Source organism: Passer domesticus, chromosome 22, assembly GCF_036417665.1.
Source record: "Passer domesticus isolate bPasDom1 chromosome 22, bPasDom1.hap1, whole genome shotgun sequence".
NCBI classification, from domain to species: domain Eukaryota; kingdom Metazoa; phylum Chordata; class Aves; order Passeriformes; family Passeridae; genus Passer; species Passer domesticus.
In genome coordinates this window covers 3,131,274-3,147,813 of record NC_087495.1, presented here as the reverse complement: position 1 = coordinate 3,147,813, position 16,540 = coordinate 3,131,274, and the positions used below count along the sequence as shown (strand labels likewise).

The window sequence follows — 16,540 nt, the reverse complement described above, 5'->3', positions numbered from 1 at the left end:
AAGGGAAAGGGAAAGGATAAGGGAAAGGGAAAGGGAAAGGGAAAGGGAAAGGGAAAGGGAAAGGGAAAAAGGGAAAGGGAAAGGGAAAGGGAAAGGGAAAAAGGGAAAGGGAAAGGGAAAAAGGGAAAGGGAAAGGGAAAAAGGGAAAGGGAAAGGGAAAGGGAAAGGGAAAGGGAAAGGGAAAGGGAAAGGGGAAAGGGAAAGGGAAAGGGAAAGGGAAAGGGAAAGGGAAAGGGAAAGGGAAAGGGAAAGGAAAGGGAAAGGGAAAGGGAAAGGGAAAGGGAAAGGGAAAGGGAAAGGGAAAGGGAAAGGGAAAGGGAAAGGGAAAAGGGAAAGGGAAAGGGAAAAAGGGAAAGGGAAAGGGAAAAAGGGAAAGGGAAAGGGAAAGGGAAAGGGAAAGGGAAAGGGAAAGGGAAAGGGAAAGGGAAAGGGAAAGGGAGAGGGAAAGGGAAAGGGAAAAGGGAAAGGGAAAGGGGAAAGGGAAAGGGAAAGGGAAAAAGGGGAAGGGAAAGGGAAAAAGGGAAAGGGAAAGGGAAAGGGAAAGGGAAAGGGAAAGGGAAAGGGAAAGGGAAAGGGAAAAAGGGAAAGGGAAAGGGAAAAAGGGAAAGGGAAAGGGAAAGGGAAAGGGAAAGGGAAAGGGAAAGGGAAAGGGAAAGGGAAAGGGAAAGGGAAAGGGAAAGGGAGAGCTGTCACTGCGGGCACACACAGCCACAGCAGGGAAAGGCAAAGGGAACACCACTGAGCATTTTCCTCTCGAGATGAAGGACAGAGAAGCTAAAAGGCAACCAGTCTTTGTTGACAAGACAAATGGGAATGGGCACTTGAAACCAGAGAGCAGGGAAAAAGAGAGGAAAATTGAAAAGATGAAATAGAAAACAGCACATACATCAGTTCTAGCTGGTCCTTATTCCCAAACCCACCAGGAAGCTGCCCAACCTGCAGGCTCTGCACTGCTTCTCAGGGTGTTAAGAAGTTGAATAATAAAAATGTGTCAAAATGAGAGGAGGATGGGAATCTGGAAACAAAACTGGCCCATTGAAATCAATCAATTTGACACAATTCTTGCCAGTGACATTTCAAAGATCCTGTATGATCCTGCTAGAGTAGAGAGCAGATATTATGCCAGCCTGTGCAAGAGTTGGGGTAATGCAGGTGCTCACCAGAGTGGATGAGTCCCATCCCCCAAGTCCCTCCTGTCCTTTCAGCTCCTGCTGGGATGCTCAGCACATGAAGCCCTGCTGGGGCCAGGGGTTGGACCCTCAGAGTATTCCAGTAACACCAAGCACTTTTCCTTCACCTTATGTGAGCCAACACTGTCTTAGTCCTCAGCTGGATGGGGGCAAGCTGGGGTCAGCCTCGGGAGAAGCTGCTCTGCTGCTCTTTGCTTGAATTCCTGCTCAGAAAAGGCCCCATGGACAATTCAGGCTGGGATCTGGTGAGATCCCCAAGGACTTTTTGGCTTTTTTCTATTTATCCTTTAAGACTTAGTGCACTGGAGACCACAGGGGGTCCATCACCTGATCAATTGACCTGCAGGTACAAAGAGTTGCTTAATTACCAGGTCTAAAGGAGCATAATTCTGTGTGTCACTCCCAAGAGGCCAACATAATGACAGCAGCTGCCTGAAAACACATTTTCCTCTCCTGTTTAGAGGATTCTTTAAAGATGTGGCTTTTTAGACTCTGCTAATTAAAACCAGCAGTTCAGGCTTGCATTGATCATTCAGTACAAGAGCTCACGTATTCACCTCCTTGGAAACTGCAAAAGGCAAGAGCACGAGTCTCCTGTGATTTTGTGGAGTCTGTATTCCTTGTCCTCATCTCACAATAACTCCTATTTCTCCTGTGTTTTTACTTGTTCTCAAAGCAGGTCACTGCTGCAGGTGCCCCTCAAGGACAGCACAGCCAGAGAGGAGCTGACCTCACTGTAGGATCACAACCAGTTTATTGACTCCTAGACCCCCAAAAAAGAAAGGATCATGATGACAGCAATTGTTCTAGGCACACCACAGAGGCCACTAAGCCCATTTATTGCACTTTTCAATGTCATATCTGGCTTCAGCCAGTTCAGAAAACAACAAATTCTGTTGCAACATCCTTGGAATACAAAACAGATTGGATCAGATCCATGCAACTTTGTGATGTGCATCACCTGAGTGTGTGTCTGTAGAACATTCCTATCCTCACAGCTCAGGATGGGTCTAACAGTGACAGCATTTTCTGGCCCAGGCTCCTGCTCCCTCCTGCAGCTCACAGGCCTTAGCTCTGCACCCCACGGATGAGGGATTTTGTTTTTAAACTCTCAAGTACACACACAAGGCAGGAGAGAGTAAGAACTTATTTCAGGAAGGTGTTTGTGGCAGGCGGGTTAAAATTAGACCATTTGTTCCTAAAAAGACAGTGTAGCACGACAAGGGCTTGGCGAGAGGCTCTCCAGTGGGGAATGTGACACAGGAAATGCATTTGGCAGTGATGTCACCTGGCTAACGAGGCTGCTGCATGGAAGGGTCCTGGGAAGCTCAGGGATGGAGCCCTGGAAGTTGTTCAAGCCACTCTGTATCTGGGGGCAGTGGGAGAGGAGCAGGGTGCGAGGCAGAGGCGCTGACAGGAGCCACCGCCCGCGCTCCCAGATAAGGGAATCTGCAGCCAGGGCAGAGAGCTGGTATTCCTCCACTGTTTGTGAGGCCTCTTCAGCAAAGTATCAGCCTCCTCTTCCTGTCATGCCCCACACCTCTCACTGCTCCAGGAATTCCTGCCTTCTGAGCTTTCTGCCTTCCACACATGGCTCAGCAACTATTGTATTGCTGGGAGTGTCTCGACAGAGGCAGGAGTGATGAATGTGGCTCCATGTTCTCAGAAGGCTAATTTATTACTTTATGATACTATATTATATTAAAGAATACTGTACTATACTAAAGAATACAGAAAGGATACTTACTCAATGCTAAAAAGAGAATAATGAAAACTTGCTACTCTTTCCAGAGTCCTGACACAGCTTGGCCCCAATTGGCCAAAGAGTCAAAACAATTCACATGAAACCAATGAAACAATCTCCAAACACATTCCAAATCAGCAAAACACAGGAGAAGCCAATCAGATAATTATTGTTTTCCTTTTCTCTGAGGCTTTTCAGCTTCCCAGGAGAAAAATCCTGGGTGAAGGGATTTTTCCAGGGAATGTGAATGCCACACAAGCAATAGTTGTGCTTCACAGCCTCAGGCTGGCAGGATCATTAGGGAACAAATGGTGGGCACGGGGCCTAGGAAAGCTCAGCCTGAAGGGTTGGGATGTTTCCTGGCCTCCGTGAAGGTGCTTGCTTTGAAGCCAAGCTGAGCAGTACCAGATCAAGCTCTCAGAGCTGCACGAGCACAGATCTGTGCTGAGGTTTACAGTGCAGTGATTAGGGATGTGCAAAAAACATCTCTGCAAAGCCACACCATGTTACAGTGGGGAAGTATGAAAGCTGGAAATACAGACTGTCTTCCAGCAGAAACTTTCTGGTCATGAGACAATTACTCATGAATAAGAGCTGCAAAAGCTCTTATTCATTCTTGCCTCTGTGATTGTAGAGATGTAGGGACAAGAACCTTGCTTTGTGCCACAGGGTGCATCACACACACGTTTTTGTAGGGGAGAAATACCAGCAGTTGCTAGACTGCAGGCCAGATCATCACAGTGATGCACATTTCACTCCTCAAAGCAATATTGTGTCAATCCTTGGCACACAAATGAAATTGTATGTCCCCCATACAATTCCAGCATAAAAGGCCAAAAGCAGCTAAACCTTAGTTTAAGTTATCCTGCTCTCAATACTTGGTACAAGACCAAAGATGAACAGAGTGATTTGTGCTCTGGCAATTTAGAGAACAGAGTACCTACAAAACCAGCAGCAGGAGAACATGAGACTTATCTGTTTGAACTTTGTTTCCTATGCTGTGGGAAAAATGAGTCCAAATGAGCCAGCCCATTAACCTGAAGGTTCATCTTGGCTCTGACTCCAGTGATCAACTCATGGAACCTTGGACTAAAAAACGCTCTCAGCTTTGTAACCCAGTCAGTAAGCCCCCCCAGACAGTTTAGCTCATAAACCTCTCTGACTCCCTCTTTAAAAATTATTTTAAACTGACTAATCTTCTCGTTTACATCAGTTAAAAATAGTTGAATTATTCAGCTCATGAAGCAATATTTATAATTATTTATTTTTGCAAAACACCATTAAATTTTCTAGAAAATATAGCTTGCTGTTTTTCTCCTATTACTACCTTCTACCCCCCAAAAAATTCATAGATAGTCATTAATATATATGTATCTTTTCTCACTGGTAGTTTTGCTATATCTGGAGGGGAATTACTGTTCTAGCAGTGTTTGGAAATTGGGACCCAGAATTCATTTTAAGCCTCCTGAAGTTAAATAAAGGTCAGATTTGGAGCAGTCCAGCTATTCAGCCCCATGTTCCCTTACTCCTCACTTTGTGAGAGCAGCTCTGCTTTATTAGCGTGCCATGTAGAGGATTTGCACCCTGCTTCACCTCTGCCTCCCACAAACCATCTCTCTGCACTAAAATATCATCATGTGCTACAGTGTGAAAGATCTCCTTGTCCTGTTAGACTTGTCAGGTGCATCTGACCTATCTGGGCCAAGGAATGTTCATTCTTCCCGTGGCCAATATTTTTGGCCTCCTTGGTCATTTCCTGTTCTGCTCTGGCCTGAGATATGATGTCATGGCTCACAATGGTCCTCACACTTCAACACTATGCCAAAAATGTGCTGTTATCCTCGGGGAGGTGGCAGGGTAAAACCAATCCTCTTGGTCAAACATCACAGAAGTTATGTGAAGAATCTCCAGTGGGAAAGGAATACTAAAAACATTTTCTGCCTCTAAGGTTCTGTGGCCTCTCTCTGTGTGACCCATACTGATGTGCAGGTGTTAAGTAAAGAGTTAAGGCATTTAAAGTGTAAGCAATTGTTCATAAAGTAGATTTTTCTAAGTTGGGTTTTGAGTGCTCAAATGAAGGCTCTTTGGAGGGTTCTCCCATGTTTCAGAAAGCACTGAAGCACTATTTCCTGTAAAAAACAGATTGTGTGCCTGTATTCTTACCCCACCTTCCCATTGCTGCTTATTCTTGCATTGCTTTCCCATCTGTTGGGACCCTGGATGCTGAGAATTTCAAACTTTCTGTGCCTAAAGGCACAGACCCACAAGAGAACACTACATTTGATCTGAGGCTGTGAAGAAGGCTTCCATTGATTGATAGTACTGGGATTACGGGCGTGGAGTTGGTTAGAAGTGTGTAGTATCACAGGGTGGAAAACTTAGAGTTTGGGGTTTAGAATATAGAAATAAATATGAAGCAAGATGCAGGTTTTAGGGCAGAGGCAGGTTGTTCTTCTTTTCATTCTTCTTCCTTCTTCTTCCTTCTTCTTTGTGGGTTTGGGTGATGTTTTGTAATTGCACAGAGAAGTCCACATTGTGAGCTTCCAGGGATCAGTTATTGGGTTAAAAAGGAAAATAATCTAGGTGTCAGTTCTTAATTTGGTAATTTAGTCTTAAAAGACCTTGTAACAAGAGATTGTTGGCCATTTTGTGCCTTCTAATGAAAAGCTGCCAAACTCATGGTTGTGAGGCTGTTTCACTGATAAGAAATAATAAACACCTGAGTCTGAACATGAAATTACTGTCTCCAGTGCCTTCAGTCAGACCCAGAAAAACCCGCACTGGGACCCCACAGTGGATAAGTGGAATGCAATATAGATCTTTTACCTGAAGGGGTTTGGTAATTGGATTCTGGTGTGAGTGTTTTGATTCACTGACCAGTTGAATCCAGGTGTGTGTCAGGACTGTCAGCAGACAATCACAAGATGCTGGGCAGTGCAGTTGGGTGCTTGTGCACATTCAGTTTAGATGCAGTGTAATATAGTATAGAATAATACAGTATGATAAAGTAATTAATTAGCCTTCTGATACCCATGGAGTCAGATGCTTCATTTCTCCCAGATGTTGGGGTCACCCTGCTTTTCTACAGGGAAGCAGCCATGGCACTGTGCATCCCCCAGCTCACCCCTCCACACACTACTCCACCCATCCTTCTTTTATCCACACACTGCATCCCAAGGGAAAGGGGTTCAGTCCAAAGTTGTGGGTGACAATCCTCAGTGACAAATCTCTTCCACCCCACAGTATTCCCTCTAAGCAGCTCAAAGTCACCACAAGGGCACAGGGAGCTGTGCAGCCCCTGTGGGCAGCAGCACAGGGCCTGATCCCCCAGAGCTGAGGCTTTGCAGCAAGTGGCTGGTGGGAATGGCAGGACCACAGGCTGCCTGGTGTGACAGGGGAGGTGTGAATGTGGTGCTGACAGTGGACTTTATCTCAAGCATGAACACAGACTCCAGCCCTGTAGCCTGAGCACCTTATCACAGCTTTAGGAGTGTTGGTTTTTGAAAGGCTGCTCGCCAATCACGCTGTGCTGAGAAGCAACAGCTAAAATATCCTGTCCCCCTGGCCCACAGCCACGCCACCCTCCACCACAAAAGGCTTCAGCTATTTCCAGAAGCTTGGCAATCACAGTGAGTATTTTCTGGGAAAACAAGGAAAGGCTGTCAAATCAAGAACAGGGGGTGATAAGAGCCCCCACAGCCACAGCGAGTTCCTGAGAGAGAGCAGCTTTTCTAAGCTCTGGATGAAGATGCATCCTTCCCACTGCAGCTCTCCCACCCCAGGCAAGAAGGGGCCCTCTGCTCACATGCAGCCTGATGTGCATCCACTCAGAATTCCAGAATGGCACAACCACCTGCTTGCAGTTCTCAACATGAAGGATTTGCCTTCTAATCACAATAAGCAAGAGTGGGTACATGCAGGTGTGCAGTTGTACCTGAACTGATGAGGAGCATTGATGAAAAGAACCATAAATGTTAGCAGGAAGAAGAAGAATATATTTATAAATCCCAGACAAAAATCAGGGTAGTTTATCTCCCTATTCTCAAAACACAGGGACTGACCTTCACCACTCTCTAGTCAAGCACAGTACACAAATCTGAGATATGTCAAAACTGATGGACAATTGGAATTGATGAAGCAGGAACTGATGCACAATTCCTGCTCCAGAAATATAAAATTTAGGTTATGTACAGTGCCACTCTCACAGGCTGAAGAAAACCTGCTGAGGGTTTTGTGGAGGACAGGCTTTATGTAATGATTACATTTTTAGTTAGTTGGGCTATTTTTAGGTTCATCACCAGTCTGTTAGGGGAGGGAGAGGGGAAGTAAACAACCACTGCAACTTCTAGGACAGGTGCCATTTCATTCCTGTAGTTGTTTGGCCATTTCTAGAAATGGCTTCACCTTCTGCAAGCTCCACACTGACAAATGGCATGCAGCAATAAATAGCACAATGGGAGAGTGTGACCTCTTGCCCCTTGATTTGGCTGCTTGGCAAGAAAACCTTGGTCAGTGGGCACTGGTGACACTGCTCCCAGCTATGCCAGGATGAGCTGAGTTGCAAAGAAATGCCTGGCAAGCGTTATCCCAGAGAAAATGCTTAAGAAATATCCTTTCTACACCCATCTCTTCCTACACAAACCTACATTCTGCAAAATCCATTATGAGAATCCACATCAACACATCCAGTGTTGAACTCAACAACCCGTGTGGCACTGAAATTTTAATAAATTTAATGTTTAAATAAACAGCCATTCATACACCACAGATGTACCAAATACCTTCCCAAGCCATGACACTCACACACACTTCCATGACTAAACCCCAAGAAAGAGACCCTCAGAACCTTGTTGTAGTACATGCTCTTGTACTACAGCATGTTTTTGATTATGAAGTAATAATTGTATTGAAACCTCTCATGTCTGGTCCATTTTCCCTGTTTGTAGCAGAAATTGCTCTGGAACTCGAGGCACGTTCTCCACTCACCAGGAGAGGTCACCACACACCTCAGTAACCAAAGGAGGAGCCCAGATGGGATCTCACAGGAGGGACCTACTTGGGCTGGGTAAATGCCCCAGCTCAAACCAGCTGGGGATGTGTCATGTCCTTGCTGTCCACAAAGGATTCTCTTTCTCTCTCCTGTGAGAAGTCAGAAGTGCAGACTAATGCCACAACTTTCCTGCATGCAGCTGCTCCCACTGCAAGTCCAGCCTTTCCACAGTGAGGCAATAACATGCAGACAAATTAAACCCCAGTCCAAACACCAAAGGTGTCTCACAAAACACAGAGAATGAAAAACTTGGATTCTGAGCAGTTTGGTGCAAGATCAGCCCATGAATTTCTGGGACCCAACTTAAAGATCATGGAGAGCAGGAATGGCTGCCACAGGACTAAAAAGACCTACATGGCTTAGAACCACAGCTAATCCCTGTTTGGGCTGGAGTGTGAATATCTGTTTGCTGTGTAGACATTCCCACCTTTCCAAACGAGATGAACAGATGCTGTTCACTTTGCTAGAGATGAATCTTATCCAAAAAAGGAGTTTCAGGTGAGGATTTGTAGATCTTGAGTATTTCTTGAGGCCTTGCCTCTCACCAGGCTCTTGTGGCATTGCTCTGAATTCCTCAGCTTGTTTCATGTTTGTTTGAGGATCCATGTTAGGCTCTTCCATTTGTCACTGCAGCTTCCCTGTTGGGCTTCATTAGCATCAGAAGAATGTGATAAATGTGCCTAACAAACCTAAAATTAAAATTTTGAGATCAAAACCCAATGCTCCAGAACCACCTACGACCTGCTACTAAATGCCAGCCTGCTGCCCTCCTTGTCCTCAGGTGGCCTTGGCCCCTTCTTCTGCCCAAGGGCTAGAGAGGAAAACCTCTCCTCTCCATCCATTCAGAGATCAGTGAGCATTAATCAGTGAGCACAGAACAGATCCAAGGCAAATACATCCTTGGGACCCCAGAGCAGAGTGGTGCCAGCACTGACTCTGTGCCTTCACTGGCATTTAGCATCCCACAGAAGGTGATGTGGGACAGGAAGAAGAGGCAGGATCTTCTGTTTGTAGGGTTCCCAGAAAAAGGAAGGAATGATGAATCTGACTCCTTGTTCTCAGAAGGCTAATTTATTCTTTTATGATACTATATTATGTTAAAGAATACTATACTAAAGAATACAGAAAGGATACTTACAGAAGGCTAAAAAGACAATAATAAAAACTCATGACTCTCTCCAGAGCCTCAACACAGCTTGGCCCTGACTGGCCAATAAGTCAAAACAATTCACATGAAACCAATGAAACAATCACCTGTGGATAAACAATCTCCAACCCCATTCCAAAGCAGCAAAACACAGGAGAAACAAATGAGATAATGTTGTTTTTCTTTTGTCTGAGGCTTCTCAGCTTCCCAGGAGAAAAATCCTGGGTGAAGGGATTTTTCCAGAAAATATGACAGTGACAGCAGGACAGTGTGCAGTGACCCTGTGGGATGACCAGCCCACAAGGAAATCTCCTTCTGAGTCACCTGAGAGTGAAGGCTTGGTTTATTCCCCATGGATGGGCTGTCTTGGACACCAGGAGTGCCCAGTTCCTCCCAGTCCTATCCATTCCTAGGGCAGGGATGGAATTCTCCTCTGGATTGTGCTGGAGCAGGAGCAGCCAACACATCCCACTGTACCCCAGGGGAGTGAACTCAGTCCCTCCTCAGGATGGGGAGCTGCTGCTGCTACACATCCCAGGCTTTCTTCAACACAGAAATCTCAGCAGAGCTTGCATTGTTTGTTTGTTTATTTGTTTATCTTTGTTAAGTTGGGTATTTTTGGGGTTCTTAGTGGCAGGTCCCAAATGTGAAGGCAGGGAAGTGCCAGAAGAGCAAAGGGCTCCTGCAGCTGGGCACTGCTGGGCCAGCCTGGGCAGTAAATACATAGGGGGATAGTGTGACCTCTTGCCCCTGGATTTGGCTGCTTGGCAAGCAAACCTTGGTCAGTGGGCACTGGTGACACTGCTCCCAGCTATGCCAGGATGAGCTGAGTTGCAAAGAAATGCCTGGCAAGTGTTATCCCAGAGAAAATGTTTAAGAAATATCCTCCCTACACCCATCTCTTCCTACACAAACTTACATTTTGAGAGTCCAGATCAACATAGCTATTGTTGAACTCAACCATCCGTGTGGCACTGAAACTTTTTATACATTTTATGTTTAAATAAACAACCATTCATGGTGGTGATGCTGTGCCCTGAGCTACACAGCCCAGCTCCAGCCCACTCAGGAGACACCAGGAGAATGATTGGAGATTACAGCTAAATGTTAATGTCTCAGAGAGGGGCCCCTGGTGCCAGCTTCCCTCACAGACTCAGTGATCCCACGGTGATGAAAGCACTGCAGAAACATCACTGCCCTTTCAGCCAGCCAGGGAATGCTGGCCTGAGCAGGAGAGAGACGCTAAAGGGATCACTGAGCTTGGAAGGAGCAAGATGAGTTACTGCAGCAGTGCTCTAGTGATGCCTTGCCTGAGCCTAGTTGATGTGCTATCAACTGCAGTGCTCAGCTTCCTCACAGGATGAGGCAGGTAAATCCCCAGAGTGTGGAAACCCAGGGCACTGGGAATATTTCTCTGTCTGCTCTGGGGTGCCCTGACCCCCAGGGCAGCACTGAGTTTGACCCTCATTCCTGGAGAAAACTTCCTAGACTTCAAGACAGACTGGAATCCACAAAAGTGTGAAATAGATTATAGAGAGTGGTGTAGGTGTATCACTTGGTGAGGAATTTAGGGTTTGGGATTTTTAGTGTGTTGTGGGTGGGAGCAAGATGGAGGGCACAGGGTGTTGTCCTGGGTTTCTTCTTCATGCTTCTTCTTCCTTCTTCTTCCTGGGTTTGGGTGGCATTTTGTAATTGGGCAGAAAAGTCCTCATTGCAAACCTTTAGGATCAGTGATTGGGTTAAAAGGGAAAATAATCTAGGTGTCAGTTCTTAATTTGATAATTTAGTCTTCAAAGACCTTGTAACAAGAGATTGTTGGCCATTTTGTGCCTTCTAATGAAAAGCTGCAGAGCTCTCAGTAATGAGACTGTTTCACTGATAAGAAATAATAAACACCTGAGTCTGAACATGAAACTACTGTCTCCAGTGCCTTCAATCCAGACCCAGAGAAACCCACAACTGGGACCCCCACACTAGAGGAATAGTTTGCCCTAATCTTGCTCTTTAATCAGATTTCTGATGATACAGGAGAAATATCTCAGGGAGCTGGTAAACAACTTCTTGTTGGAGATGAGCAACACATCAACCTGCTTCCTTCCACCCTATGTGAAAGACTTGCCATACAAAGGAACACTTCAAAAAGGGACACAAAGCCATTTCCTAACTCCAAAATATTTTATGCTGTCCTCAGGGGTTCCTCCCTTCTTATGGACTGATGTTTGTGCTGAGGTCTCCATCCTAGCTGCACACCCGCAATGATAAATCTCTGTGAATATTCAGACTGAGTTTGCTGCTCATCTGAGCCCTGAGAAAATCTGGAATGTAAAGCAGAGACATTTGCTTTCTGTTTCCAATTACTTGCCTCTGCACCAAGTCTGATCTGAAGCCTGCTGTGGGTTACCTGGACTGAAGCTGCCCTTGCTGCCTGGGGATGCAGCACTCTGAAATACAATCCCATGGAATGTCATTGTCTGGGGAGATGGAACACCCTTCAGTTGTGTTTATGGACAGCATCCAGCTGCAGTGCATTAGGATGAGAGGCAATGACACAAATGGCAATGGGAAAAATTCCAAGGAGATATTAGTAAATCCTTGTCTCTTGAAGGTTTTCAAAATTCACCTTGACAAGGCATTGAGAAATTTCATTCAAGCTGGCTCTGTTTTAGCACAAGATTGCACCACAGACTTCTGGAAGTCCTGTCCAGCCTTAATTATTCTTTTACCAACAGTCAAAGATGAGGACTGTACTAGTGTCTGAATGTCCAACAGTAACAGAGAGACAATTCAGCAGAACCCCAAAACAACTTCAGAGATCTCAAGGTCCAGAAGATTTGTTATCCATTTCCATTTTATGGAGACCTGTGACAGGCTAATCAAAGCAACAAAACAACCCTGGAGAAAAGATGAACCTGAAAGTGCCCTGACCTTTTCTTACTGTGTTGTTACATTGAGAAGTTCACACCTCAGACCTCTGGGGTGATGATTTCATTTACTAATAAGATTCATATCAAATGTGGTTTTCACTAATACCAACACCAAAAAACCCCCAACAATATAATAACATGGGAATCCTTTTCTGTCACAGAGGGATGTTTCTAAGCTGTCTCCTTACAATACCCATTTCTAGAGACACATAAAATTATAACTCAAACTGATCTGTACATGAAAAAAAAAAAAAAAAAACATTAAACCTGCTGACACATCACAGAGTTATTTTTTCCAAGCTTCCAGGACCACCAAGTTGATACTGAAAACTTTGCAAGCTTTCAGTAACTCAAATATCAGATGAAAAATGCCAGATGGTCTTTAATTTCCATTTCCCCTGTGTAGATCCAGCTTGATGGCCTTTAACTCTGTGCATCACATGTGTGCAAAAATGCCATGAAAGGGCAAGAAGTATTATTGCATTTCAATTTTTCAGTAAAGCCAAATTTCAAGCCTATTCTTCCTTTCAGACTGATTGCAGATTTAATAGAAAATGTGTACAATAGACTGAGAAAGATCACATAAAGGAACTATTTTAAGCTGGATCCAGGGAAAGAGGAATTTCATCCTCAACTCAAGCCTTGCAGAAGTTGTCTGTGCGTGTCAGCTTGGTTTTGGCCACACTCACTGTCATCCAGTCCAATAACCACTGCAACTTGTCATATTTGTAACTCTTGGTTTTCCCTTCTTCTCCAAATCACACTCTTTCACCTCTTAAGTCAATAACATCATATTAATATGTTACATTATTGTGTTATGATAGCATTATTATGCAATACCACTCAGTTCTTACACAGCACATTTTCTTAGCCCATCCCTCTAGCATGGAGTTCACAGTGACAAAGGAGCCAGGGGAATGTGTTGGGGACACCATTCACTTCCTTTCTCACTTCATAGTTCTCTCTCAGCTATTTTTCTTTGGATGAAAAAGAAAGGGTTAGCAGCCAGCCCAAGAACACTGAGCTGTGCTCACTCAGCTACATCAGGGGCACCAAGACAGCAGAATGATGCTGCATTGCCCCAGTGGAAAATGCTCCTTTAATTCACCACCAGAAAGGAGAACTATTTCTTCCCTCCTCCTCGTCTTCCTCCTCCTCCTCTTCCTCCTCCTCCTCCTGGGTGGATGAAAACAGATCAAAACCTCAAACCAATCCTTGCACTAGCAGGAACTCAAAAGGTGAATTTGGGAGGGGTTGGAGGAAGATATAAATGCTGATAGCTGGAGACACAGAGCAACACTGAACTGGAGAGACTGAAGGGAAGAGGAATCAGACACCAAACATGAATCTGAAACTTCTTTTTTGCCCTGGATTCCTTCTGCTGCTTATTGTCAGTCAAAACCAGGCAGGGGCCAGATCCATTTCCAGCTTACAGGTAAGTGACTGACTGCTCAATAGAGCTGAAAGAAGCTGATGCTTCCTTAGGAATTGGACACATCAGGTGAGCTCTGTTTCTTCCAACCCCATCTTAAAGAGATATCATGACAGAGGAATGCTGAGACAGGCAGATACAAAGTTATTGAACTGAGGAAACTAAAGTCATTGATCACTGGATTTAAATTTCTAATCACATGAGGTGATTGAAAAGAAAATGTTTGGGGTTTTTTTTTCCTGTGGATTCAGTTAGGGGATTGTACATTTAGGGTCATCCTGTGACTGAGTGTAGTAAAGAAATTATTCTGGAAGGACTGTGATCGAAAGCCCAGAGCAGTCACTTGCATGTGCCCCCCTGAAGCCCCTGGTTTTAGCTGAAAAAGGAATTAAGGGGTTATACCTGCAGGATCTCCTCCTCAGCTCAGTTGTGCAGCAATGCAGCCCCTGCTTGTGACTACCAGGTGTAGAATATAAGAAAAAGAGAAAGTGTGTGTGGGTGTACCTATGTGTATTTGTTTGTGCAGGAACTCCCAAGTCATTAAGTAAAACATTTCAGTTACTGCACTAGGGAGCTGGCATTGCCATGTATGAAGTAACCTCTCACTGTGCAAAGAAATGTATAACATCAGAACCAATTTCAGCATGTCTCCTGCCATTGCATTAATTCTCTTATAAATCAACTATTTTTTTATTTTTTCTTATTCACACTTTATCAGGCCTTTTTCAAATTTTTCATAATTTATCCATATGCCCAGTTCCAGGAGATACTTAACTGGCAGTCTGGCAGCTCAGAAATATGTCCTCAAACTTAGCACTGAGTATAGCTTACATGGAAATAATGAGAGTTTCCCAAACCCCTCCTTCTCATCTCTTCCCTTTCTGCCTCCTACTCTTCCCTTTTTCCAGGGTCTGTCCAAATTGTTAGATGAGGACCTGGAGCATCCCCCAGCCTCAGAAGAGTGGGACCATGAGCAGGATGAGCTGGTGCCAGCAGGTGCCTTGGATCAGCAGGACACTGAACTCCAGTGGGTCCCAAACCCCAGGGAGCAGCCCAGGAGCATTTCCACGGGTGACACTGCCATCTGGAGATTCCTCAGCGACCTCCTGGGCTCATCCCGTAGGTACCAAGGCAGAAGAAAGAAGAGCCTCCCCAGGGGCTGTTTTGGTGTCAGACTAGACAGAATTGGATCTCTGAGTGGACTAGGATGCTGACTCTGCTGTGGTAAGAGAAAACCAGAGGCTGCTGGTCTGTGTATTCATGTATAACTTGCAGAAATACGCAAAAGAGCAGAGTTAATTCAGCTTCAAGGAAAAGGTGCCTTATTAGAAACTCAGTTTATTGTTTTATCTTCCTCAGAATTTACTGTCATCAGATGTAGATTTAAAATCTGTGAATGCTGTACCTGTTTTACTTGCTTTTCCTCCTTCCTCTGAGTCAGATGTAATCATTTCATTTTGTCTTAGAAGATCAGAGAGGTTTTTCACCAGCTCCCCAGGGATATTTGTTTCAATCCAAACAAACTCTAAGCAGAACAGTAGAGCTAAATCTGCCACTAGAACAGTAAGAAAACAGTTAATTTCCATGTGTGAAATCCTGTACACTTCTCTTTGTATTACTTACTCATCCTCTTTATTGACAGGACTGATTTTGGGGTTTCAAAGCACCCCTTGCCTACTGCAGTACCACTCTGTACTGAGCAAATGCACCCACCTCTCCCCTGATACACTTGTCCAACAGAATGCACCTTTGTTGTACTGCCTGTTTGTATCAGAGTATTTATTTGTGAACACCTATCTGAAAATTAATTACAGAAAACTACATTTGTACTCCTTGTTTACTAATGTATAAATAAACAAGTCTCATTATGTCACAGGTAATAAACTGTTTTCCATAATGTAATGAATTTGCTTCAAGGTTTGCTGTGTGATTTGTTCATATTTCATTCCTGAAACAGAGCCCTAGTTTGCAGTTAGACACTGGAATTCAGGAGCATTTCAGAGGGCTGCTGTCTGGTAAACAGAAAACAGGACACAAAGCCCCAAGTCTCTGACCCACAATTTGAACAGAGGGAAGATCTCTTAGCAGGCATCACTAGAAAGCAATGACTCTGCATTTAGATCTGCCACTGATGGAGGAAAACAAATTTTTCTTAGTAGTATGCCTCATCTTATTAAAAAAAGAAAATAAATAAACAAAACCCCCCAATGAAACAACAAAAAACCCAACCCCTAAACAAAACTACCATTCTTTGAAGGAAATTCGAAGACCCCCCACTCTTCCATTGGCAGATCAAGTACTTCAAACCACTGAGAAGAAAATTGAAAAACATATCCTGAAGGCTTCATTGTTTAACAGGTTTGGTTAGGTCTTATGTTGTTTGCTAGTTAATCTGTTTAAGTTAACTTTATTAACAAAGCAACAGCAACTGAGAAAATGTGCTGAACAGGTATTGCCATATACATACACAGCCCTGAGTACAAGCTCTTCGATGATGGATTAGTTCATAATGAATTTATTACACTCTGAACTGCCATTCCTAAGGAAAAAACATATGAAAATCAAGATTTCAACCAATAAAAAAAGGAATTAAAGTCCAGAATGAAAACTGTGTTATTCTTTCATCTTCCAGCATAATTCCATACCAATGGCTAGTCTATACATGGCTTAAAAGAAACTATTTAGGCTAAGAAGAGGCAGACCTGCTTACTTGGGGGAGTTTAAAGCTTGTTCCTAGCTCCCAGTAACTAGAGCAGGGATGTTGTCACAGACACAAAAGCTTCTTAATGTTGAAATTTCTCTGAAAACCCAGTGGAGGACAAGGACTACTGAAATTTATTTGCAGAAAAATAATAAAGGTCAGACTAGGTTGAAGTCTGAGCTGTGAGCACTTGTGAGCAGAATCCTACAGAAGATGAATAAGAAACAGATAAGAGTTGCAATTACAGAGGTCAGGCTGGTAATGTGCCATCCCATCACCTGGCATTTTGTGGGAACATTTTAAAAAGGCGCTTTTCTCAAAGCAAGAACAATGTATTTCACATAAAAGGCTC

At 44.2% G+C, this 16,540-nt stretch overlaps 1 protein-coding gene across 1 annotated transcript in view; it reads left to right on the top strand.

Annotated features, from left to right (window-relative positions):
* Positions 1-14,701, top strand: part of LOC135285319 (uncharacterized) — a 29,541-nt gene extending 14,840 nt beyond the window's left edge. The window contains exon 8 of the mRNA XM_064397503.1: positions 14,396-14,701. Within this exon, the coding sequence (XP_064253573.1) occupies positions 14,396-14,701 (306 nt within the window). The remainder of the gene's footprint in view (positions 1-14,395) is intronic.
* The last annotated feature ends 1,839 nt before the right edge of the window (positions 14,702-16,540 follow it).